We start from the raw sequence: 26378 nt of genomic DNA, 5'->3' as shown, positions 1-26378 counted from the left end.
AAAAGTTTAAAAATATCACTGCTGGAAATTGCTTTACGGAGGCCCATGCAGTGAGGTTAACTTTAATAACTATGAAATAAGATCATGAAAATATCATGAAACATATTTTACACTCAATAAAGTTAGGTTATGAATCTTGTAACTTAGTATGACAATACCTGAAACAACAAGAGGTTTAGCTTGTTAATTTTTGTTTTATAAACACTGTTGGGTTAGAATTTAATTATGTTATCCATCATTTATTTCTTTTAACCCAATGGTTACCTAAATCAAATACATTTCAAAGACCATATTAAAATGGTTGTTTGGCAAATTTGCTGTGAATATCCCCACCAAGAAAAAGAAAAGTTTAAATTAGATGTTTCCAATTGAAAGCTGTTAAGTAATGTTAGCGTCATATGGCCCAAGACTCTATTTCAATCATCATTATGAGATTATTCTTTGGCATTTTACCAGCTACCAGATAATTTTTACTGACTAAACTGTGTAAGAGGTAGTAAATTGTAAAATTAGGTTTAAATAGGTATCATTTAAAAATCTTCAACATACATCAAAAATAATAAACCAATCAATTATTTTTTTCCTTTACTGTAAGAAAACAGAGACATTGTTGACAAAGGAAAACATTATTAAATTAGTTATTGATTGGGAGCAGAAAATATCCCAGGGTCCATCATATGAGTTACTGTCGCATCAACAACAAACACTTTTTGAGCATGCACTGTTTGTAGATGTGGAACATACATGGGTATTGTAAATGAAGGAATTTTTCAGGTTACGTTTCCTGAAGTAAAGGAGCTGACAGACCTCAAAAGGCAGCTGTAAGAAGAAATAATGTAATTATATCATCATAATTATTTGCTGTCCATATTTACTGACAATAGAGGCCATCTCCTTGGACAGATAAAACTGTTGTAGGGTCAGTGAAAGGATGGGGGAAGAATGGGACTTGTGGCCAATACATTTTTTCATTTAATAATTATGTGTCTCATATTTTTTAATACACTCTTTCATTGGGAATCTTGCTTGCATAAAAAAAGCAAAACAATTTTGTTTTATTAACTATGAATCAGATTGCTTTTGAGGGCAGGCATTTATAATTTTAATATAGTTACTTTTGAGACACACATTGTAAAATATATTGCTTTTCAAAAGAAATGATACTGGTTTCATACCATAATGAATAGCATGTTTACTTATTTTAATTAAAGAATGAAAGAAAATAGTTAATCAGGAAATCATAAAAGGCCAATATTAGACACATACCTATTATTTCTGTAAGCACTCATTTTAAATTTATGTATTTTGCTGGCAGAAATCTAAGATGGTAACAGAGTACATATCAAATAACATAATAGTGAAATTGACATTACATGGTCAAGTAAGTTCACCCATAAACAATGAGAGAGGAAAGACAGAGGTAAAAGTCAGATTTGTGTGATAGGCAATATATGCATACAATCCTACTTAGCCCAGTTGACAAGACAAAAGAGAACAGATACCCCAATAATGTATGCATATTTTATAAACACATTCATCCGTAAGCTTGTATGCGTGGTTCTAAAAGTTAATTAAGACTACAATTTCAGACAGCTTTGAAATGTGAATGTTGGACTAGGTACAATGATAAAAGAGCTGACTAAAGAGATTCTCTAAGTCTATTTTTTTGCTCTCTTTTCCATGAGGAACAAGAGCTGCCAAATGGTGAATAAGCACAACTCATCACACAATGAACACTCTCATGATGTGAGGTATTATTTAATGTTCATAAAGGGAGACCCTGGGCCAGGAGTAATTATTAAACAGGAACATCAACTCACCTGCACAACACAATAGCAGATGAAACACTTTTACGAAATTATAAAACAGTGTTTCTCTTTGCTCCAACTCTTAGAGCTCAGGTTTATAAAATGAATTTTAATCACAAGACAGGTTTAAGTCCTGGGCTACAGAAAGAATGTCAGATGAATCTTTCAACAGTAGTCTAGCCATTACAATAATTATGACGTCTAATAAAGAAGGGAAAAGATGACCCAGAACAAAACGAAGGTGTATAAATTATAGTTTATTTTTGCAAAGAGGAGATTTTTAGAAATTCTCATGTTAAAAATCAAGCTTAATCAATGTGGATCAGCTTTATAATGCTGTGGAAGGATTCTATAAAAGAGAATAAATGTTCTTACTAAGATGGTAATACAGGTTGGTAATAGACAGTCAAATGTGTACTGGATAAAACCCATGTTTGATGTGTTTTGGGGTGAAGAAGTGCTTAGGAATGGCATGGATTTTGATTTTCAAGTGAAGTTGATAAAGGATGTAATCTGGTTTGTTTCATAAAAGCAAAGGCCCTGCGATTAACATTTTTCCTAATACCTCTCTACAAGCATTTTATTTGAGGGGATTTTCCCGAGTTTAAATTTTCCAGTAGATTTCTGTGAGTTATTTTATTTCAGGTTCTTCCCCTCTACCCCTCAGGCCAGAGTGAGCTTTGTGGCAGTTTTCTTTGCTAATGCTTCCTAGAAAGATCCAAGCTTATTGTTTTTAGATGTCTCTTCAAATTCTCAAAATTATTGCAGTGATGTTTTTGGAGATAGGAATTCTGAAAACACTGGAATGAACGCTTAAATCATAATTTCTAAGTAGCTTCAGCTCCTGGCTGGTATCCTTTACCACTCCCCAGAAAATACTGTATTAACTATAGTAATTTATCTCTGTAGAAAAAGGCCACACCAAAGACACTAGTAAATTAAGTTCCAATCACATTCAAGTCATAAAATAGAAGCTCTATAATAATATCTAAGTTTCTTTATCCTGAAAGTCCTAATCATTTCCCCCATACTCCTTAAAGTTTCTCTACAATATTATATAGCCACACTGCTATGGCATAGCAGTTGGCTGGAAATTTTTATTGAAACAGACAATGCTTCAGTATTTTTACGTTTCAACAGTCTGAAATTGTCCCTGTTTGCTTTCAGGAGCAAGAGCTGGCACTGAGAGGTAGAGGAGGGCAGGAGTAAAAGCAGAGAGTTGGATGATGAAAGTTCTTTCCAGAATAGGTCCTCAAATATGCAGGGGAAGCATGAAAACCATTAATTATTTTGAGTTTCATTTACATCTGGAAACACCCATGTGTTGAATGTTAAGTAGGCACACATCTCGATGATTTGTTGAGGTTTTCTTTTTTCCTTCCTTTTTTATTCTGGATATTTTTGATGTCCTCTCCTTTCATGTCTTGTAGATACCTGTACAAAAGTTGCGCTGGGTAGATGTAGCACATTGCTTTAGCTTTGGCCTCACCCTGCTCTTAGCTTTCCCTCCATTCTTTGATAAGTCCCCCCATACCTCCATGTTTCTATACACTCATCTTGAACAAAGGCAAGATGACCCATAGACCCCCTATCTACTTCATTCAAGGCCAGTTCTCATCTATGATATGTTTGCAGATTTGGGGTACTTATGCAATAGCTAGCTCTTTGAACACAATTTTTTTCCCCTAATGCTTCTTCATGGTGAATCCGTATTGATTGTAATCATCATTAAGGCACAATTCATTTAAGGTGACTTTATAGACTTAAGTAAGACCTTCCTTTCCACTTATGATCATTAGAATGGTTTCCGCGTGTGCTTTGGGGAACATTTTGTATGTATGTATGTATGTATGTACGTATGTATGTATGTATGTATGTATGTATGTATTCTGCATCCTGGAAAGGAACACGGTTTCATTCAAACTCCTGGCCTTGCCCTTAACATGGTCTATAACTGGAATAAAGTTCTCAGAAACCCAAGACATTATTAATCTTGTCATTTACACAAGGTGATAAGTCCATTCATTTTTAAACAGGCCCTTGACAGCTGGTATTTAGTAAGTAGAATAAGAGAAGTCTACTGTTCACTTTGAATAAAAAGAAATGTGTCAATAAGAGATTATCCAACGCCTGATGTATGTTTTGGAGAAATAGGATATAGAAGAATGAGCGCCCCTCAGAGAAATCAAGGTCAGAATTCACTTAGGGGATTCTGCCAGCTCTCTTGTGGTTAATGAACGGCAGCAAGATTCTACAGTGTTTTCAGTTGGAACAGGCATTGTTCTCGTTTTTGCTCTACCTTATAAAGTTTTAACTGCTTCCAGGATGATCATGGCTGAATTGGCACACCCCCTTTCCCTCTCCTTAGGTCCACGTCAATGGTTCTATCAGGCGGCAGGGACACTAGGGCAGTATTATTACTGCAAGCTTATTATGGGCTCAATTATCAAGTTGTTTTCTTTGGCTTTTTACGGAGAAAAAAAATGTTTTCCTGAATTATTCAATTAATGCCATTTGTGCAAAAAAGCAGGGAAGACCAGCGGTGTAAAAAGCAAAATGTAATTTGTTCACCTCTTTCCACTTTTTAAAAATGTTTGCGTCAACTGTCAGGTAATTTGTTAATTTGCTCTTCCTTTACAAGGATTTCTGTCCACATTTTCTATGACCTCTTTTGATGTTAAAATTATTACTGGCTTTGGGCATTTTCTTTGCTTTCCTTTTAAGTCAAGTTCCACTTTTATACCAAAGTTATGCTCTGCTGTTTTAAGATGAATGCCAGCTGGCAATACCCAGAGACTGGCCTTGTGAACGGGGCCTAAGCTGACTTTGGGGGGATGTTGTCTGGCTGATAAGTTACTTCCTTCACTCGAAGATGAAACTGTCTCAGATACAGTTTGCCATTTGATATTCACATGATAAAATAAGCAGCCCAGCCCATCCCCTCCCCCAAAATGTTTCCCTCACGTAATGACGCTCAGGACACAAGACAGCCATAACACTACGCAGACTAGGAATTTTATAAAGATTCACAGGTCACAGAAGTTGAAAAAGTGGATGACCTGAGGTATTCTGTGCACATTTTAAGTAATTAGTGTTTACGTGTATGTCACACCTGTCATTCAGGAAGATCTCAAAGCATCACATCCATATTAGCTTCCAGCTATTCCTGGAAGGGTGCCAAAAAGATAGTCATCAGAGTGCATTATGATCCATCAAGGTGGAAAACATGTTGGTCAAGGACACAAGAAAAGCCTCTAGCCTAGTAAAAAACCCAGAGATGATCGTTGGCTTCCTCATCATGTGATGATGGAACTCTTCCCAGGCATCCTGAAACCATGCAGAATGATCGGTTTGCATAGAATCAGATGAAATGGCCACCTAAAAGACAGGTGCCTAGTGGGTATTTCTTGTGAGGACTGGAGAGGGATCTTTAGAAACAATTTAATGGAAACTTCCAAGGTTTCCAGGCTGGGTACACTGTAGGCTCCAGATATAAGAGTAGGTGAATCATTATCATTTGCTCTATTTATACAAACTAAAAAACCAACAGTCAGTTCTCTGTTTCGTGTCATCCAATAAATTATATGTGGCTTTCCTTTCATGTTATTAATAAGGAGACAAAAATGGGGGGTAATTCTTCTCCTCCAATAATATGTTTGTCCTGAAAATAACAAGTGGTTACATATTTTTGGATATAGGTAGACAATACCTCATATTTCTCAAATATCTTCTAGTCTTTAGACTGTCATCCGAAAGACGAATATGGTATACTATCTCTTTGGAGAAATTAAGGAAGTTGAGGGTGGTTTTCTTTGGCAGAACTTGGCTATGATAGAGCTTCCATTGTGTTGGATAAATAACTTTCCATTCTGTCATCAATCTCTCTGTCTCCTGAAGACACTTCTCAGTATCTCTTACCAGTTAGGCTGAGAATGTAAAAGAGTCACTCTTGTTGAGGCTAAAAACTTGACATTATTCATGCCTTCCTGAACATTGGGGTTTCTCACATCGCTATGGGTAGATCGGGGTTCCAGACCGTGTTTCCTAAACTCAGCACATACGCACACATTGTCTTTGTGGATCTGATGTTACCTCTCTGCAGCACCAGAGCTGACAGATGTGCTCATATCTAATGTTGACTTTGTTCAGATATGCAAACTGTCACCTACCTCCCCTCCCACCGAGCTTCCAAATGTTAAAGTTCCACTCAGCTGTTCCTAGTTTTCTGACTGGTACATTTCGTGAAGCTATAGAAAAGAAAGTATTCAGGCTGAATGTTGGGAGCTGGGAGAGGCAGAAAGCAACTGTCAGCTTCAAAGGGAGAAGATAGCAATATCTGAAAAAATTGTCTCTCCATACAGATTCTGCAGGGAGTACATTTCTCTATTATTTCAATTATTACAACTTCCTGAATAGGTTGAAGGTCATTCATAATTCACACTTCTGTCATTTTTAGACATGCCAAATGCAGTCTATTAAGCATAAATAAAACTTCAGTGTTTGACCAGGAAAAATAAACGGGATTCATAACAATGAGGCCTTGTTCATCTTTTTAAAAAGTAAATGATGTGTTTTCTTTTTTTCTTGTTTTCCCCCCTGTACACTGAATTTCTCTTCTGTCTCAATAGTACAAGTACAATACTTTAAATTGATCCAAGCATAGCAAACTAGACTGTAAGTCTGGTCTGACAGATTCTAGATTTTTCTATTTTATAGGATAATAAACAAGAACCCACGTTATTACCATTTATAAATACAAATAGTAGCATTGTCTATTTGATGGAGGACTAGGTTGAACACAGGCCTTGACAATATAAAACAGAATTCATCTGAAGTCTTTTATAGACTATTAACTTTCCTATCGGAATGCTTGTAAGCATCCATACTCTTTTTAGTGCTTGTGCTCTTGGACTTAAATAACAAAAGAACATGAATATTTAATAAAATATAATTAATTCCAATTCCAACTACATATAATATATAACTGTATATAACATATTCAATGTACTATATATAATATATTATTACATATCCTGTACTTGATACATAATTAGAATTAAGCATATGCCATTAAACATTCATTTATATTAATACATAAATATGAGATTGCTAATATTTTATGCAAATTTAAAATTTCCCCAAGGTGTATACTTTGCCACATTTGTAGATCATATATAAAAGTATATAACATATCCAAGCACATATATGCTTATATGTAACATTGCATGAAAATATATCTTTGGAAGTTTAAAATTTGTTAAATCAAATCCAGTCACCACTGCCTTTTATCCCTAGCTTACCCTTGTGAATGTTAACTGAAGGGATATTCTTTTGGCATTTGGAACTGGTTTCAGGGTTTGATTAAAATACATGAAGCCAAATAATTATGTTTCAAGTAATTCCTAACTATCTTAGTATATAATAATAAATTTATGCCTTAAATTGTGAATTTTACCACTGGTAAACATGAACAATTTAGGGAATTTCTAGTTTTATTTCCAAAATTGAATGAGTTAGAATTTAAAAAAGAAATTTCACTATTATGCTATTTTAGCAAATTTAGAAAATTAAAAATGATCCATTAATTAAAACATGTACTATAAATAGTTGTTCTTATAAATTGAGGCATCCAGAGATCTACTTATAATACCCATACTTACAAAGATAGAAAAATAGCTTTCTGGAAAAATAAAAAGAGTTCATGAAGATATTGGGAAATTTAAAGTTTTTGTATGATGAGATGATAAAACCACCTTAACTTTCAGAAGTGTCAAATGTACACACAGTTAGATCATGGTCATAACATGTTGTATTTCTGGAATTTGTTATTTGCTACCAAAGAGAAAACTCTAGAGGAGTTAACACATTTTAAAAATTCTTATCATGACTTTTAAAAGAAATGGAGTTTTCATAAATTTCTATTTTCTTGTGCTCTAAGGTCCTGTTTCTCTTATCTTTCAACTTATATTGTTATAATTGAAGTTTTTTCCCTTCTTAAAAAGCATTCTGAGAAAGACACAGCAAAATAATAAATCAACAACCTTTTTTTTTATCAGTTCAAACTTTTTCTCAGTCTTCGAGACTTTGGAGTCCCTCTTTATATACTTGAGTTGAATTCATCACAAAAATCCCAGATCCAGGACATTTTTATTTTGGATCCAGATAACTTTTTCCATAAAACCCCCTGGTGGGAGAAGAGACCTTTTCTTTTATGGAATTCAACAGAATAATGATTCCCTTCTATTTGTCTCCAACTCAAAAACCAGAGAGGTTATATTGGTAAGATCTCTGCTTCTGGTACGTAACTCAGATGACATATAATTCATAGGACTGCAATAGAGCCGAGATTTTGAGAATACACTGGGTTTAAAGACATTATGGTTATATTTTTTATGAGCATGGCCAAGAATGCTTAATATACAGACCTGTGGGAAAAAGCTACATAAATCACTTCTGTTATTTATTGCATTTTTATTTGCTATAAGACCTATTTTATAATATAAAAGCAGGGATGTGATATCTGATTTTCTGAAAGGTTTGATTCCTCTAAGATTACATTCCATCATTCCTCCACATAGTTGTTTTGAGGCAATGCATTGTCATTATGTTTTTGTTTAAATTCCTCCTCTCACTTCTCTAAGGCCTGCTGCTGGTATGTGATTATTGCTAGAACATAAATTAGCTTTATATGTAGACATCTCTGGATTCAAGTATTCAGATTATATTTTTGGGTCATTGTAATGATAGGTGGAAAAATACAATGTTCCTGAATCTCCCTAAGGTCCTATGAGATGAGGTACAAAGAGGATCACAAGTGGTAGCAGCACCTTGAAAAAACCCACTAAATGTGTATGGGTGTGGTAGATGGGACTTCGAGGCTCATTCTTATTGCTCTATGAGGAAGCGTGCCCAGAATCTGCCCTCATTACGTCTGGCGCTTGCCAGTTCTTTTCAAACCTCAGTTTCATGAGCCCCATAAAAATTCGCTTAAAATCGAAAAGAACACCCTGAAGTTAAAACCCACTCTGCTTTGCCTTGCCTTTCATGGCCTGGAGTGTCACCTTTTACCTCCAGTAAATAAAGCCAACACCAACACTCTTCTGTGTCTTTTATTTTTTATGCACTCAATACTCCTCATTTGACAATTTGGACACTTAATGGGAATTGCAGGGGCGATCAATGTCCTTGCAAAGAGAGTTGTCTCTGTGCTCTATACTTGTACAATATACCTATCATTTTCTTTTGTTTCTTGGACTGTTCACACTGCATTGAGTCAATCTGAAATGGAATTAAAATAGACGTGATTAATAGCGGACCACAAAGAAATCATGATATCATAATACTTTCTTAAAATGACCTGGTGTGTGTGTGTGTCTAAGCAGCATTCCCCAACAGAGACAATCACCCTGTGTGACGATCTTGCAGGGTATTGTCTCTTTAACCTCACTATTTCCGAGAAGCCACCGAAAAGTTCTAATATGTCACAATTCAAATGTCAACATGTTGTTGGAAAGGAAGCTAATAAGTTAAACCTTTGAGAGATGCCAAAAAAAGAGGTGATTCAAACTGTTGAGAGAAGTCCATTGTTTTCTAAGGGGAAATAGAACTCCAGAATGAAATAGAGTGCTTATAAGCATTTAACTGGAAGGTTTGGGGGGGAAAAAGTGAACACACAATCATTTTTCTCAACCTGTTCTTTTGAACAGAACTGTTCCTCTCAGTGTACTTCCAAAAACAGGAAAATTGCAGGTGTGGGTTAATAAGATATAAACTGCATGCTCACTGGTTTTTGTAGAAATAGCACATCACAAGGAGTAATTTCCTTGAGATAGTCTGGAGTCCCTCTATGGTTGGATATAAAGAATCTTAGGTTATATGATAACATATTCTAGCAACATTTTGCATTTGGCATTATTTTCTATAAACCAATTTCACATGGTTAAATTACTGTTGAATGAAAAAAAAAAGATTTTATTTTGACAGGAAAGAAAGTAGGCAGAAAACACTCCTCACTGAGGGAGTTTTTAGATTTAGCACTATTGGGTGCTGTGATGCTTTTATAGAAAAATAAACAAGCGGGCTTTAGAGCCACCTACTGGAATAAAGAGGCACATGCTTATATTTGATGTCTTCTGCAAAAGATAAATAAATAGATAAATACTATGAGAGTTATGCACATTTCTGTTGGTCTTATAAGGTATTAATTTACTCAGTTTTTCTCAATTTGAAATTTCAAACATCCTGCAGGAAACCAGCAGTTACAGAAAGGCCCTTTAAAGATACATTCCCATAGTTCTTAGTAATTTGTGTTCTGTGAGTTTTCTCCCCACTGGATTGAGGCTGAGCAGGATTGAATCCCTAGGTTTTTTTGTTGTTGTTGTCTTTGTTGCTCTGGTGGTACTGTGTGTGTGTGTGTGTGTGTGTGTGTGTGTGTCACTGGTTTCATTTTCACCAGTTAATTGTATAACCTCATTCTTTCTTCCTTCCACAACCCCTGTCTGGTCATGGAATTGTTGTTTAATTAATAATCTTAGAAAAAGATTGAAAACTAGGAACACTTTTTTGTGGTAAAACGAAGAAGCACCTTAAATATTTTCATGATTAAATGCTTTGTTATTGAGATGTGATTGACATATTAGTTTCAGGCGTACAGCATAATAATTAGATATTTGTACATATTGTGAATGAAAATGCTTTTATACATTAAAAGAACCCTGAAACCTGGACAGGTAAATTGGACAATGACTTGCCTAAGGTCACAGAGCTGGTGAGGGGAAAGGTAGGCAGCTCTCAGAAATTATAGGTCCACATTTGCCTGACAGCTTTTTAGTTAGTCATTAACAGATCTATTAAATTTTTTGTTTCCTCAGAATTTTGCTAGAAGGCAGGGGAATAAGTACTATACCCTGCCACCCTGATGAATGAATGAATTAAAGGCATACTGCCTACTTTCAGAGAATGGGAGTCAGGAGCTGGAGTGTGAGGGCAAGTCCTGGATCTGGGAGTACTAATGATTAGTGAGCGGGGGATTAAGCTTTTTAAAAACAAAGGATTTTCCTTTGACTATGTTCGCTACAGCTCAGCTCCTTCCAATCTACTGCCTTAAGAACACCTTGTTGAGAAGGTGGCTGCTTTTGAGAACATGTTAAGGGAGGCCGTTGTGCCCTTGCCACCCTTTGCAAGGCTGCTGCTGGGTAATGCCAGACACATTCAGCTCTGTGAATACCTGGGGAGTTCACTAGAGTGAGGAATTCAGAGAAGGGAAAGTCCTTCGCCAAATATTCCACAAGGTATATGTGATACAGAAAGCCTTGTATGAAGACAGTTTGATGGGTAAAGTAGGATTTGGAAGAGATTTGTGAACTGGCATGAGAATCACAGCTTTCCAGTTGTCATCAGAAGCCTAATTTTCAGGACACAAAACAGGAAGTCGCACTTCTTCTGATAAAAATAAAAAGAAACATGTTTGTTAAGGTCTGAGACAATGTACAGGTATGAGTGAATATCTTGTCCTTTCTTAACATTCACTTCTTTCTCTCTTTCCACCGCCTCCATTTCTGGTCTTCTGAAGATATTTTATAGAGTAGTCGCAGACATTGCACCAGGAGAGGAGCTCCTGCTGTTCATGAAGAGTGAGGACTATCCCCATGAGACTATGGCGCCGGACATCCACGGTTAGTACTGCTCATTGCCCTCATTTGGTTGCGTGGGATCAAGCATCCCCATGAGTCCACTGCATGTGGCGTGTATCGGTTTTCCTGGCTCTTCAGTGTCAGCTTTAACAAACTCTTTCTCTTGCAACTGGCTCTTTTCTTGGCTTGACATCTGGCTAATGTTACTGTGAAGCTTAAGTCAGCAGAGGTCTTCCCTAAAGTGGAGGCCAAAGGAATTTTGACTATTTCGACTGAGATACCGCATGGTTAAATTTTTTGTCAGTGTCTTAGACTATGGGGAGAATCCTTTCACTGAACGGAAGTCATTTCAGGGAACTCAGTTTGGATTTTCATAAGTCTAGTGGCTGTGTCTTTTCATCTAATGTTCTGTTACTGGGAAAAGTGTGTCAATGAGAGTAAAATCCTAGCCAGCATGACCATATGGGAGAGGGCTGGGGGATGGGGATTGGGAGAAAAGTACACATGAGGAAATTTTACACCCAGAGAAATTTGTATTTGCCAGAGAACTATTCTAAATCAAATGAAGTGGGGATCAAAACAATTATAATTACTAGTTGTATACGTATAGGACCAATAAAGAGAACATTCTTCCCATATTGATTTGTACCATTGGGATAAAAATGGAGTACTCTTTTCTTTCTCTTTCTTATTTCTGTCTCCTAATATAACACAATTTGGTTTAAGATAATCTAGTGGTGACTTTAGAGTGTTTTGTAGTTGGAAGGACGACTGGGAAGGGTTACTCACCCCAACTTAGCTGACAGGTGGGGATCGAGCCACCTCCCATCCTTCTGGCATTCCCGACAGGAAAACCTCAGTCTCTGCTTCTGGAACTCCTCCGAAGGAAGCTACCAGTCTTGGCTGGCTCTTTACTTGAACATTTTTTCCCTTGGCTGGACTGCCTTCTGCCTTCTGGTAGATTATAGCAGTTATATTTTTGGGAACCTTTTGGAAATTATTTTCTTCTTAGAAACCCAGTGTTCTCAATGAGCGTGGTAGAGTTTCAGCCCGAATAGGGAGTCTGGTCCAACCAGGTATGTGAGAGCTGAGGGGGCTTATAGGATAAGAACTGTAATCTGGGTTTTCTCTAGTGCAAGACAACTTTCATTGGTGAATGTTAGGTCTAAAAAGGTTTTCAAACAATTGTTTTAGAAATATAAATGTTCTAGCTATATAAAAATATTCCAAATGTTCTAGATATATAAATATTTGAAATATTCTAAATTCTAAATATAAATGTTTAACAATATAAATATTCTAAAAAAACTAAATAGAAATGGCTGTTCTTCTTTCAGGGCTCCCATTCATGAGTGACCTGCCTTTACAACACTCTTGAACCTACCAGTTGTTTTTTGTTTCTATTGTGTCATATCCGTATCCATATATATACACCATATATGTTATATGTAATATTTATGATGCTTAAGTGGTGATTTGTGTTTTATACTACTACAATTTCACATTGCTTAGGAAAGAGAAAATAGAACATGCATCACACACCTAGTGTATACCAGATATATGCTCTCCATTTATTATCTCATTTGGTCTTATACATAGATTAAAACTATAGGAGAGGAGTCATTTCTATTATACACATAGAAGAACTGAGGTTACCTAAAGCTAGGTATATTGGTCAAGACCACATGACTAGAAAGTAGAGTCAGCTTTCAAACCGAGGTCTTGCTGCTTCTAAAACCTAGGCCTCTTCCATCCATTCTGTGGCCTGGAAGTTTCGTTTGGGTTCAGACTGCTGGCAAGATCCTAAATGTAGTTTTTTATTTGTTTGTTTTATGTTTTTTGTTTTAAAGAGAGAGAGAGCAAGAGCGAGCAGGGCTTGGGGAGAGAGAGAGAGAGAGAGAGAATGAATCCTAAACAGGCTTCACGCCCAGCACAGGACTCAATCTCATCATGACCCTGAGATTAGGACCTGAGCCAAAATCAAGACTTGGATGCTTAACCAACTGAGCCACCCAGGCACACCCTAAATGTAGATCTGAAATATGTGAATAGGGTGACAGATTATAAGGAAATGTTTCCATTGCCTGAAAAATGTCATCGAGAAACCTGACTTTCGAGCTGAGGTGATTTACTTTAGAATACCCCCTTTTCCTTAACCCTCCACAGTCCAAAGTTGACACACATATTAAATCTACATACTGGTTTCTTTACCATCCTGGGCCCCCTGTTACTGGTTTAGTTTAAATGAACCAGTATTGTGTGTGGGTTACAGCAGTCGTGTCCCATTTGACTTCTACTTAACTCCCCATGCTACAGCTGGGCTATCTGACTTTCAGTGGCTTTCTGTTCCCCTCTTAGCACGAGCCTCCAAAGTCCCTAGCGACCTGCTACCCTCTCTTACTTCACTTCCCATTGCTTCCCTACATGCACCCTATCAACCTGCCCTTTTTTCCCCTATAGCTTTGTCTTTCCAAAAGCTGCCATGCTCTTCCTTTCCTTTACCATTGGTCAACGCTGTTTCCACTGCCTGAAACGTCCTCCCTCATCACACTTCCACCTGGCTGATGCTTGCTCCTTACAAAGCCTTTTCTGAACCTCTCTCCCTCAGATTAGATGGATTAGACACGTTCCTCTGGGCTCCCTTAGGCTCTGTGCATGCATCTGTCATAAAATATATCACACTCTATTTGTTCACATGTGTATCCCCTTGAGTTTGTTATATAGTCATTCCCTAGCAGAATGCCTAGCATTTGTTGGTGACTAAAATATTCCCACAAAAACATTCAGTCAGTGAACCACTGGCTATAGGTCCTGGCTGTAGGTCTATAAAACAGGGATTATGGATCATGTTGCCCTGGGTGTCTTTTCATGATTGTGAGCTGTTTTCAATACCTCTGTGATTGTGTCTGTGTGATGTGTGCATAGTATGGCCTCACGAGTGGGCTAAAAGCAATTCAGAGGGAAAGAATAGGAACAATACCATCACTAGCCTGACACTTTATAACCTTGTTATCGCTAGTTCCCGCTACGACCATTTATTTATCTTACTGATTCAGAGTGCAAATTCATGATATGTTTGCTCTTTAACAGGGTCCTGCCAATTAGCACTGACCCTAGGGTAATGTAAATTAGCCTCACAGGATACTGAAAACATCCTGTGTCCTATTACGTGGTAATGAGGAATGTAATGAAAAATCCCACATTTACTGCTATTAACCAGGTATAAGCAGGACTCAGAGCGGGACTCGGTGTCCCACTGTAACATGGCACAGTGAGAAGGGTATAAGACACAGATGGATTCTTATCCTGGCAGTACCCTTTGAATCTGTAATCCCTGACTGCTTACTAAACTTCTCTGAGCTTTAGTAGGCTCATGTGAGAACAGGATAAAAATCCGACGTATAATTTCTCATGATCAGGTTTTGAGAAATATCAGTAATCCACGAATGGGGTTGAGGAAATAGATGATGCACAGTCAGTGGTTATTATTACTTCTAATGTCCTGTGAATACTAACTTCTGGAAGGGTTTAAGCCGTATTCTCTGGTAAGGAAGCTCTGCTGTAGCCAAAGGAACCACATTATCCTGCTAGGTTGTGTCCTGGCTTCTCTACAGGTATTATTTTTAATTCAGGTTAAAATGGAAGTGGTGGAAATGACAACTAAATCATTTCTCATACATCTTCCATAATTCAATAAGAACTAACTGCTGGTTTGTGGTTGACAATACCTGATCGGCCCAGGCCTCGTAATATCTGAATTATTTTCACAGAAGAACGGCAATATCGCTGTGAGGACTGTGACCAGCTCTTTGAGTCCAAGGCTGAACTGGCAGATCACCAGAAGTTCCCCTGCAGTACCCCTCACTCAGCATTTTCAATGGTGGAAGAAGACTTTCAACAAAAACTCGAAAGTGAAAACGATCTCCGAGACATACATGCAATCCAGGAGTGTAAGGAATGTGACCAAGTCTTCCCCGATTTGCAAAGGTTAGAAGTGGCTTGTTGCACTAGGGAACATGTTTATTTACTCTGCCGTCAAGTGTTGTTGTTATACAGTTGGTAGGCTGAATTTTCAGAATGTATACTGATGGGAAATTGGGAACTCCGATGAGCCTGACGAAGTGCTAGCAACATGTTTCAGAAATCAGTTTTCACTGGAAATTCTTATCTGTAAAACACTTAAATGGAGTTGGAAATAGTTATTTTGATGCTAGACAGAAAATAATGTGTTTATGTTTGTTTACACAGTGTTATTGGTAACTGAAAGCTTAACGTTGCAGCATAAAATATGACTTGGAGAATCAAGAACGCTGGAACAACACTGATGCCAATTAAAGTCATCATATGCCAAACAGTAAAGCTGCCTCTAGAAACATCTAGATGATTAAAAAAAAAAAAAAAAAGATTGGTTCTGGTATAGACTTAATGAAAGAAGGATGATCTTTTGATAGATGTGTGTCACCTGTGGATTTCATTTCAACTATTTATCTAAACTGCACATGTATAAAAGAGTAAGAAAATCATTTCCAATGAAGAAAATATCCTGTTTCCTAAAAGGGAAAAAAGGAAACTTGATCTAAATGAAATGATTCTCTAATCCTTATATTTAACAAAGTAAAAATCACAAATCAGCAATATATTAATCTTGGTAGACTTTTGAACTTTTTTAAAGAACTTTTTAAAAAATACTATTAGAGAAAACAGAAACTCTGGAACATACCCTTGGAATTACCTATATTGGTAATTTGCTACAGAACAGCCTTTCAGATCAGGGATGTATATAACCAGCTCATAGATTTTCTGTTTGTTTCTACCTAGTGGTTTTTTGCCTCAGCCCACAAACGGTTTTAATAACTACATTGATTTCTCTGCTTTTAAATCCAGAAACGATCCTTGGAACCTAGAATCAGAATTCAAATGAGCATAACGTTGAATTTAGGTGGGAATGGTAGTACTCAGGAGTGTGAATTACTCAGGGTTTATCTTGGACACCCCACCTATTGCCCTTGACCATTTTGCTCCCTTTCTTTCCTTAATGCCTTCCCTTCTCTTCTCTTTTCTTTCCCTCTCTTGGTTGCCCTGCATCCTCTTCTCTGGCTAGGCTTCTTATAAGAAGCCTCATACAGTAGTCATTGATTTTAGTGCATAAGTAACTTAAAAAGCATCAAGTATAACCCATTCCTTGAGGAGATTGAGTCAAAAGAATGAATTTCTAGGTTTGAAAGTTCAGGCCCAATTTAGCTTTTAGAGAGTAAAGGGGAACAAAAAGGCTTTTCCAGTACCCTTTAAAGTCATCTTTGTTATTTAATATAAATCCATGTAGAGAATAAATCTACTATAGATGTTTGATAAAACATAGATTTGTAATAAAAATAAAGTCATAGCATATCTTATAAATGTAACTGTGACCAAATTAAAAAATGAAATGAAAAGTAATAAATACCAGTGGATAAAGTATTTATATGTAAAACAGTATCTCTGATGCCATAGATGAAGTATATTTCCTTCAATTTAGTTATTAGAGCTAACGGACAGCATTATGGAACAAAAATTGTTAAACACTAAACACTAAACACTAAAATGTAATTCCTACTTCCCACTAGAAGCGTATGGCGGGGAGGTGGGGAGAGGTTCTTACTCTGACTAGTTGTCGGATTGAGCCTGAGTCAACGCTACTTAATGCCAAAACCAACTGTCAGTTTGGTTCCTTCAGTCAAACATTCAGTGGAAAACAATAAGGAAACCTAATTATCCGGTTTTGGATGAACCCTCAAAACTTACTTTTCGATAGCTCAGCCAGATGGATCTAGCATGTCACTATGCAACCTGATGTCGACCATCTAAGTGGTGTTTTTGGTTAAATAATTTAGCCATGTGCAGAACCTACATTCCCTGAATATTTTCCACTTTTTTGAATCCTATATTGTTGCTTTATATTTTAAACAAATGAGAAATCCTTTTTTGACATGGTAATTATTCTGTATTTTTCTGTAAAATGTTGAGGGAAAAAAATACTCCTTTCCCTCCTATCCCACAAAAAAAAAAACAGCGAGAAGCAAAGGTTAATATGCAAAAGTTTAAAAGAACCCAGAAGGGGCGCCTGGGTGGCTCAGTGGGTTAAAGCTGCTGCCTTCGGCTCAGGTCATGATCCCAGGGTCCTGGGATTGAGCCCCGCATCGCATCGGGCTCTCTGCTCAGCAGGGAACCTGCTTCCCTTCCACTCTCTGTGCCTGCCTTTCTGCCTGCCTGTGATCTCTGTCTGTCAAATAAATAAATAAAATTTAAAAAAAATAAAAGAACCCAGAAAACTAGGCAAAGCTCTATAAATTAGGATGAAGTTCTATGGAAAGTAGAGAAAGAAGCCTCATTAAAAACTGACCGGATGGCTTCTATGTTTGTGAAAGAAAAGCACATTGTCATCTATAAGAACCGTTCACTTTTTTATTCTTTCTGTCACTGATGAACTGATAGCTGATAATTCCATGGAACAGTACAGATTTTATGCTGGAATAGAAGAAACAAAGAAAGGAGAGTTCCCTTTGCACTGCTATTTATTTTTCCCCCGTATGCCATGTAGTATACCCTTGAAACTCTATCATTGGATTTTAGGGCACAGGAATAAGAATCCATGTATGGGCCAGTCTCTACCACTGGACACACACACTGGAATATAATGTATGTCATAGAGTGGCATGCCTTCCTGGGTAGCTGAGGATGACAAGGAGAATATTAATCTATGCAGTGATTAGAAGATGTCCCTGACTCAGTTCAATGTTAACTGGAGTCGATGGTATCTCTCTCTTAACTCTCTTAATATTTCAACTTGTGTAACAAACAGAGAATTACATATTGTAGATAAAGATAGGGCTGTTCTTGTGACTCCACACACCTGTACTCTCCTGGTACCTTTTGTTCACAGAGATATCATCATTTGTGCTCAAATAGAACAGCATTACAAAGTCAACTGACTCATGGGGCAGGAAAAGTAAGTTCACGTGCCACTTTGAGTAGGGTTGTAGGGAGGAAGCTGAGGAAGAGAATGAATAGGGAAAGATATTTCTAATTTATCAAATATGAGAAAGGGCACTTTTTTTTAATGCACACTGCCACGCACACAGTCTACACGACTACTGGATACATTCTAGGCATACAGGCATCTTACTTGATCCTTGAATTTTAGAGTATTCATCTCCCAGAAAAATAAAACTTGGGAAAGAAAGAGTGCTTACATGCTTAGTAGTTTTTTAAAAATATCTTTTTACTATGGAAAATTTCAAAATACACAAAACTAGAGAGGTCGGTGTAATAAACCCCCATAGACTCGGTTTCGATAATTATCATACAAGGCCAGTCTTGTCTCAGCTACACTCGTTCAGATTATTGAAACAAATCCTGGACATTATGTCATTTTATTCATAAATAGCTCAGTATGTATCTGTAGAAAAAAAAAAAGGACTCTTTAAAATACAAGTTTCAACACCACACTTTAAAAATAGTGATTCTTTGGTATTACAAAATATAAAATCAGTGTTCAAACTCCCCCACTTATATCATTACTTTTAGAGTTTTTTGTTTGAAATAAGATCATGCTAAGGTCCACCAATGTAATTAGTAGACATATCTCTTATGTCTCTTTTAATTTATAAGTTCCTCCAGTCAGTCTCTTTATTTCATTTCCCTCCCTCCCTCATTAAAGTTTATTTATAGAAGAAACTGCTTTTTCCTGTAGCATTCGCTCCGGTCTGGATTCTACTGATCATGTGCCCTTGGTGTTAAAAATCTTTCTCCATCTTCTCTACTTCCTGTAAAATGTCCCAAGCCTCGATCAGGTTTGGGTTCATTGTTTTAGGAAGAATACCTCACTGATGTTATGGTTTATTTCCTTCAGGAGGCAGAGTATTTATTTATGGATTGCCTAAGTGTACTAATTGTTTATGTGCTATAAAATGAATGTTTTCTACTTCTATCATTCTTTCATTATTATCTATATTAATTCTATGCAGAGAGAATTTATTGTTTGTTTGCTCACCCTGAAGTTCAGTTCATATAGGAAAGGCAGGACACATGTGTGAGTTTCCCCCTTTATTTACTAGTTTTCAGAATAAGTTTTTGGCTTCCTAGCATCTTCCATGGGTGACCAGTGGGGCTTTGTTTGTGTGATTTTGAATATTTCTTGTTAAAGGATGAGATTACTATTTTTATTGATGCTTAAATTTCCTCACATCTGGTCAGTGGGTGTCTTTTCAGGTTGGTACCTTAATTCTTTTGACATGATCTGTAACTTTCTTGCAGTTTGCTGTAACAAGATGTTCAGGGCCCATCTTGTGTATCTCGGGCTTCAAGTTTGAAACAGGCTATTTCTCCAAGGGACTCTGGTTACCTTATTTGGGGTAGTATCCCCGTGTGTTATCTGTTTGTACTTAATTTACAAACATGTTATAAACATCTGAGTATCACAGCAATCCATTATCTATATTATTTCCTTTTCATTGCATTCCTGCGGATTTCACATACAAGTTTTAGAAGAGAGGGGAATATTAGAGAAGCAAAAATATCCTAAACTTTAAATCAGAGAAATTATGCTTATGAGAAACTTCTAACTGCTTTTCTTTTGTGGGCCTTTAATAGTACATCTGCTTATAATATTATACACTTTTCCTTCCTCCCTAGTGCATAGGCACTATATATATACCCTTTTGTATCTTTGTATATCCATATGCATTCATCGGTTCATCTGCTTCACCATCCATCCAATCACCCCAGGGTTATATTGGGAAGTTGCTTGTTGAATGGTTAGCGTACAGCTTACTTTCCTATACAGCGATATGGGAAAAAAGTACCTTTTTGAATGTAGAGGTTATAGGCTTTAGATAGAATACCTGCCTGCATGTTCTTTTTTTTTTTTTTAAGATTTTATTTATTTATTTGACAGACAGAGATCATAAGTAGGCAGAAAGGCAGGCAGAGAGAGAGGAGGAAACAGGCTGTTTGCAGAGCAGAGAGCCCGATGCAGGGCTCGATTCCAGGATCCCGGGATCATGACCTGAGCCAAAGGCAGAGGCTTTAACCCACTGAGCCACCCAGGTGCCCCTGCCTGCACGTTCTTAAGCAATTTTGAGGATCTTCTGTTTGAGTGTTTGTGTTTGAATTGAGTGGGTATGAGCAAAATGTGTTGACCTGAGAATGGTGTAGTGAATCGAGAACTGGATAAACGACTAGTCGTTTACCATACCCTTGAACTGGCAACTAATCCCTGATAGCTGTATCCAATTTATTTTCTAACAGGGGTACCTCTCTGTATTAGTAAGAGACACAGTCTAGGAGAAATACATTTTCTTTTGTCTGTTGCAGGCCTGTTTCTTCTTCATCTTCCTCACCTCACCACTTTTCCTTCTTTTCTCTTTAATTGCCGGTTGGATTACTAATAAAATGACATTCTGTTTATGAATGTGTTCTTTGTCACCATGTCTTATTAAATCAATTGTTCTCTTAACAGCCTGGAGAAACACATGTTGTCACATACTGAAGAGAGGGAATACAAGTGTGATCAGTGTCCCAAGGCATTTAACTGGAAGTCCAATTTAATTCGCCACCAGATGTCACATGACAGTGGAAAGCACTATGAATGTGAAAACTGTGCCAAGGTACAGTGAATTTGTAGACTACTTGGCCTCTCTCTGTCATCCTGCTCTCTCTTAATCCATCACTTGCTATGATATATAAAAACAAGCCTTGAGAGGGGAAACTATAAATATCTTGAGAAAAGTAGACTGAGTGTTGTATGCTAAAAGGCATTAGTACAGTGTATAAAAACACTTAGTGGGTGTCCTTTTATTTTTGTAAGGGAGGAAGTGAGGCTTAATGGTGAGTTCCAGAACTAGGTGTCAGACATCCTTGGTAAATTCCTGGTTCCGCTACTGGCTTGCCAGTGTGGGGTTGTTTTATAGCCTTATGGAGAAGGCAAATTTTATCCAATGCACATTTACTGATTTCTTTTAATAGCAATTTGTGAGGAAGTCACATAAAGTTTCTGAATGCCTATTCAGAAAGAATAGGAGACTCCTGCATTTGCAAATTTTTCCACCCAAGTCCCTACCATAAATCATAACTTGGTTCTAATTGAAAGCGTAGTCCCTTAGTGGCCACTGCTGAACAGCATAGGGGTGCAAGGAAAGCACTCCATCTTGACCTTGACTCTGAAATATGAGAACATTGGTTTACATCATTTAATCTTCACGGTTCTCAATTAACTAAAAGATGTCCTCATGTCATTAAAGTTGATTTCTATTTCCGAAAACTTTTCATATCATTTGAATATCTTTCTTCATATCAGGGGAAATTGTGGCACTGGAAATTATCTTTAGAGATGTTTTGCTCCCAAAAGTATAGGTGACTTTTTCTTTTTCTTTCTTTCTTTCTTTATTTTTTTAGCACAGAGTTTTAAGGAATAGTGTTAGCTTCATGGTAACTTGCTGAAACACATTTGTTAGCTTTAACTCCTGGGGGAGCTCCTTGAATAGATTTGAGATACTTAAGTAAAATTCCCCCCCAATTTTGTACCCAGCGTGTCTTGGTTTAGAGGATGGAAATAGCACACCAGTTTTAATCATGTCTTGGCTGGCATTTTATTGTTCAACTCTAATCACTCTAAATGGGATCAAAAAGATCTTGAACACGGTCTAATCATGCCATTAATTATTTTGTTCAACTGATACTGATGGACATTTCATGCTAAGGATAAAGAGCTGAATAATTTACAGTCCCTATCCTAGAGGAGCTCATGCTTTGGAATTATGACTTTCTTTTGGTCTTTGGGGAAAACAAATAAACAAAAGCAAAACAAATAAAATTCCTTCTCGAGTCATTCCTGGTCTTCTTTATTGTGTCCTTGAATTAAGTTTCCTGATTAATCAGTACTCATTTCCTAGCAGGTTTTCACGGACCCTAGCAACCTTCAGCGGCACATCCGCTCTCAGCATGTTGGTGCCCGGGCCCACGCGTGCCCGGAGTGTGGCAAAACGTTTGCCACTTCATCGGGCCTCAAACAACACAAGCACATCCACAGCAGTGTGAAGCCCTTTATCTGTAAGTTTTTCACACTCCAGCCCTCCTTCCTGCATCCTTCTCTCGTCCGAAAGGCACTGTGATCAGGAGAGTGGCCACGTGGCCGTGGAAGGGTCTCTGCATTAGCTCATTATGGTCCAGTCCAGTAAGGCTGTTTTCTGTTACAAGAAAATCTTGTAACACCCAGATCCAGGGGTTTTGGTTTTGTTTGTTTGTTTGTTTGTTTTGTGTTTTTTTGTCTGTAATCCCCGGGGTGTTTTCTTTTAGATGAAATCAATAATGAGCAGAGAAGGGAGAAGTCATTAAATAATGGATGGGAAGACTCTCCAGGTTGTAGGATTTAATAGAGACAACCAGATTTGTCTCACGCTGACAATGGCAGACGCCACTAAAGGAGGTGAAGTGATAAAAACCTGTTCTGGATCAGAAAGGGCTGGAAGTACCCCACTTGGCAAGGAGGCTTAAGACTGGGTGTGTGTGTGTGTACGTGTGTGTGTGTGTGGAGGGGGTGTGCTGGAAAGGGAATAAAATACCCCTTAATCTACACTTGTTACCAATCACAGACTGCCGGCCAGTAGTTCTCAGTTAGTTGAAAAGCAGAACATTCTCACTTTGATGCTGGACATGCTGCTTCTATAACCCACCGCAGTAAAGCAAATTTACAGGTAGTATGTTTTCAGGGGACATCCAGTCCGACCAACTACTTGGAACATCCCTGTACTTTTTAGTAACACATTCCGCATAAAGTAAAACTCAGTGCTCATTTGCTGCTTCTTCTGTCCACCCGCTGCTATTCCCTGTGTTGTGCTGAAATGTTTCATAAGGAAAATCAGTTGTTTTCGGTTCCTCTGGGCAATGACTTTGGACTTCTTTTGATCCATTGCTCAGCGGGGCATACAAACACAGTGACTCACTGAGTTGTGCCACAAAGGTCAAGACTGATTTTGGATCCAGACGAGCATAGAACTCTTTGAAGCACACTCCATAGATGACAAAACCTCTGACTTGGGAACCCTTATAAAACGTTTTATTTCTGATAAATATGTAAAATTCTGTAGTAGAGGTATGAGACACTACTACAGGACCTGATAGGCAAAAAATATTTTTTAGTACCAACATGGAGATACCAGAGACTAACCTTCCTCCTTTTTATCTTGGCACAGTCCTCTTTTGTGCTTCCATGCATCAAGGGAGTTTTTTATTTTTTGAGTCTTGTTCTGTTTTGTTTCCCTTTCTAGCTTATGCTACAGTCTTGTTTTGCTCCTATGTTCTTCTGTTCCCTGGGTGGAGTGAAGAGGACTAGTTGATAAACAAAAGGGTGCTCTAGTCTCCCTTGGGGAAGCTCTGTTGAAAGTCACGGGAAATAAAGTGTACAATAGAAATTTTAGACTTCTTGTCTCATAAAGGCTTTTCTGACTCTAGGTCGTAACGCCCTTAAAAATATATTTGAAAGTGAGTGTTACGGGCGTAAATAACTCATTTCTTTCTGATTTCCCAGAAACAGACTTTAAACATTTGTCTCACGCTGTTTTGGTGGAAAAAAAATAGGCCAAACGAATTATGATCACCCATTTAATGCTTTCTCTATTATTTAAACCAAAAGTCAGAAAATACAGATTCCTATCATCGAAGGTTCTGGGATCTGGAATTTTAATTGTGTTGAAGTCAAGTGTTTCATTTTAAAGCACTATAGGGCGTCCCTTTCCAATCAGCTTGTGTAACTATTTGCCATGAATGCCTTTTCAGTAATTATTGGTAAATTTAAATAGCAGATGGCATTCTTCAAATATAAAATCTGACAGAGAACCATGGGGTAATTATGAATAATAGCCATGTAATTTCAGAACAAAAGAGGAGAGTTGGTGTGGAGATTGGGAGTAGAGGAGGTTCACCTAGAGTTGATATCTGTTTCTCACCAGAAGGCCACACACCACGATTTACCCCCACTGGTGTGTTTATGGCAACTGTCTCTTATTACAGTGTACCGCCAAGCTTGAGCCCAAAGTCACCAGCGCTAAGGTAATTACTCACTGCCTTTACAGAAACCTCCGGCCTTCCCAAATAGAAACCACATGCTCTAATAGGCTGAACATATTCAAAATACCTCTTAATTTGTTTAATAAGTAGAAAAATGCAATGTTAACTGCTGGCTAATTCCTTATTACTAAGAAAATTACAGTAGAGTATCGACTTCAACATCAATTGAGCCGTTCACCTGGAGGCCTGGTGGTTTGTGGTGGGCCAGGGCAGACCTTCAAGTGAGAAAAACAAAGCCCCTGCCCAGGGAAACATCCCAGATTCTCCATTCTTAAGACCTGACACAGACATTGCTCAACTGTGTAACAGGGGGTACAACCAGGAAAGTCAAACGCACCTTCTGTGATTCCGAGATAGAGAAGGTCTTGATTTCTTAAATCCAGCTGGCTCTAAGAGAGAAGTCTAGAGAGCGACATTTCTTTGCCAAAAATTGCAAACCTTTCAAAAGTTTATACCGTGGTTGAAGACCCATCAAGACATTTTCTCAACGCCTTTTAATGCCCAGAGGAGAAGTGTTCCTTTCCCGATGAGTGCACTTTTATTATTCCAACGACATTTTATTTACTATTTCTTGTTATTGCTCATAGCTGAATTAATGTAACCAGTGAAAGCCTCATGTTCTGCCCTCTGCATCATATGGTTTTAATTAGTGTATCAAAGAATTTAAATAGCATGTATATTTATTGTATATAGTTAAAGAGTACATACTTTTAAAGCAGCCTCTGGTCAGTATATTCCAGTAGGATGATTTGAAAAGAAATCACTCACATCTTCTCTTCCCATTAAAATGCATGTTGTGGCCTCTATCATGTTATGAATCATCCCACAGCTGAAAGCTCCTTTATCATTACTAAGTGCCCTGATATATGTCACAGCGCATTTTAATCATTATCAGTAAAAGAAATATTATGGGATCACTTGGTACTTCCTGTTTGGTGGTGTGTGGGATAATCCAACTTTTGGGTGAGTTTTGCATGACTGAACATCTGTAAAATCTGCTTCGAGTTTTTTTTTTTTTTTTTCTCTTTCAATTATTACTGCTTTAACTCAGGAGCTCCACCATTCTGTGCTTAAAGGCGATCATCCCATGAAAGCAATAAATGTTGCGTTTTGTCTTCAATTTAATTTCTTATATAAATTTGTTTCAGTAACTACCGACAAGGCATATCATGTTTCTGCATGTATTAAATGTGCCCAGAATCGTTTACAGTAAGCTCACACATAAAGTGGATTCATCTCTACTAAAGTCAGATTTTAAAATGTGATACTTAGGAAACGAACACGATAATCCTGCCGAACTGCGAAGTGAGGGGGATTCGTACCGAACAACAGAGTTCTTAAAGGTTACGAAGCTTGGTCTCAAAATACACTTAAATCTGTTTTCACATACGTGGGGAGGAAGATGTTCTACTTTTTTGGCAAATGCCCCAGGAGGCGGGTTCTTTCCCAGCCGCACCCTGCTGTGTTCTTTCTGGATTAGAGCACTCCGAGCACCCTCCCCTGCTTACCATAATTGGCTAAACCCCATAGAAGTCAAGCCCTGAGATAACCGGCGAAGATATGACAACAAGTGGACATATTTCCCAAGGACGGGGGTTTCATAAATGCAGGAAGGTTAGCACAACCGCTGGTGTGAGGGGAAGTCAGAGGACGTGATCATAGTTCATGGGAACCAGCAATGCAGGATGGGCCACATTCAATTTAGTTTCCTTTGCAGGCTTAAAATAGAGCCATTGTAAATTATGTCAGTCTTTCTCAAATCATGAAAATGATTGTTAAAAATGTCTCAGAATACACAATGTGCATTGTTGTGTGGCTTTGATGTGTGAATGATGAG

At 37.6% G+C, this 26378-nt stretch overlaps 1 protein-coding gene across 11 annotated transcripts in view; it reads left to right on the top strand.

The window, feature by feature from the left end:
- Nucleotides 1–26378, top strand: part of MECOM (MDS1 and EVI1 complex locus) — a 547090-nt gene that overhangs the window by 488143 nt on the left and 32569 nt on the right. For 8 of the 11 annotated variants that reach the window (XM_044251749.1, XM_044251741.1, XM_044251739.1 and 5 more), the window contains 4 exons: nt 11380–11482; nt 15211–15427; nt 20937–21084; nt 22369–22525. In XM_044251749.1, coding sequence (XP_044107684.1) covers nt 11380–11482; nt 15211–15427; nt 20937–21084; nt 22369–22525 — 625 coding nt within the window. The remainder of the gene's footprint in view (nt 1–11379; nt 11483–15210; nt 15428–20936; nt 21085–22368; nt 22526–26378) is intronic. The other 3 variants (XM_044251750.1, XM_044251742.1, XM_044251740.1) reach the window with 1 other exon arrangement.

The sequence above is a fragment of the Neovison vison genome, chromosome 6 (assembly GCF_020171115.1).
Source record: "Neovison vison isolate M4711 chromosome 6, ASM_NN_V1, whole genome shotgun sequence".
NCBI classification, from domain to species: Eukaryota; Metazoa; Chordata; class Mammalia; order Carnivora; family Mustelidae; genus Neogale; species Neogale vison.
This window is presented reverse-complemented; position numbering and strand designations above follow the sequence as displayed.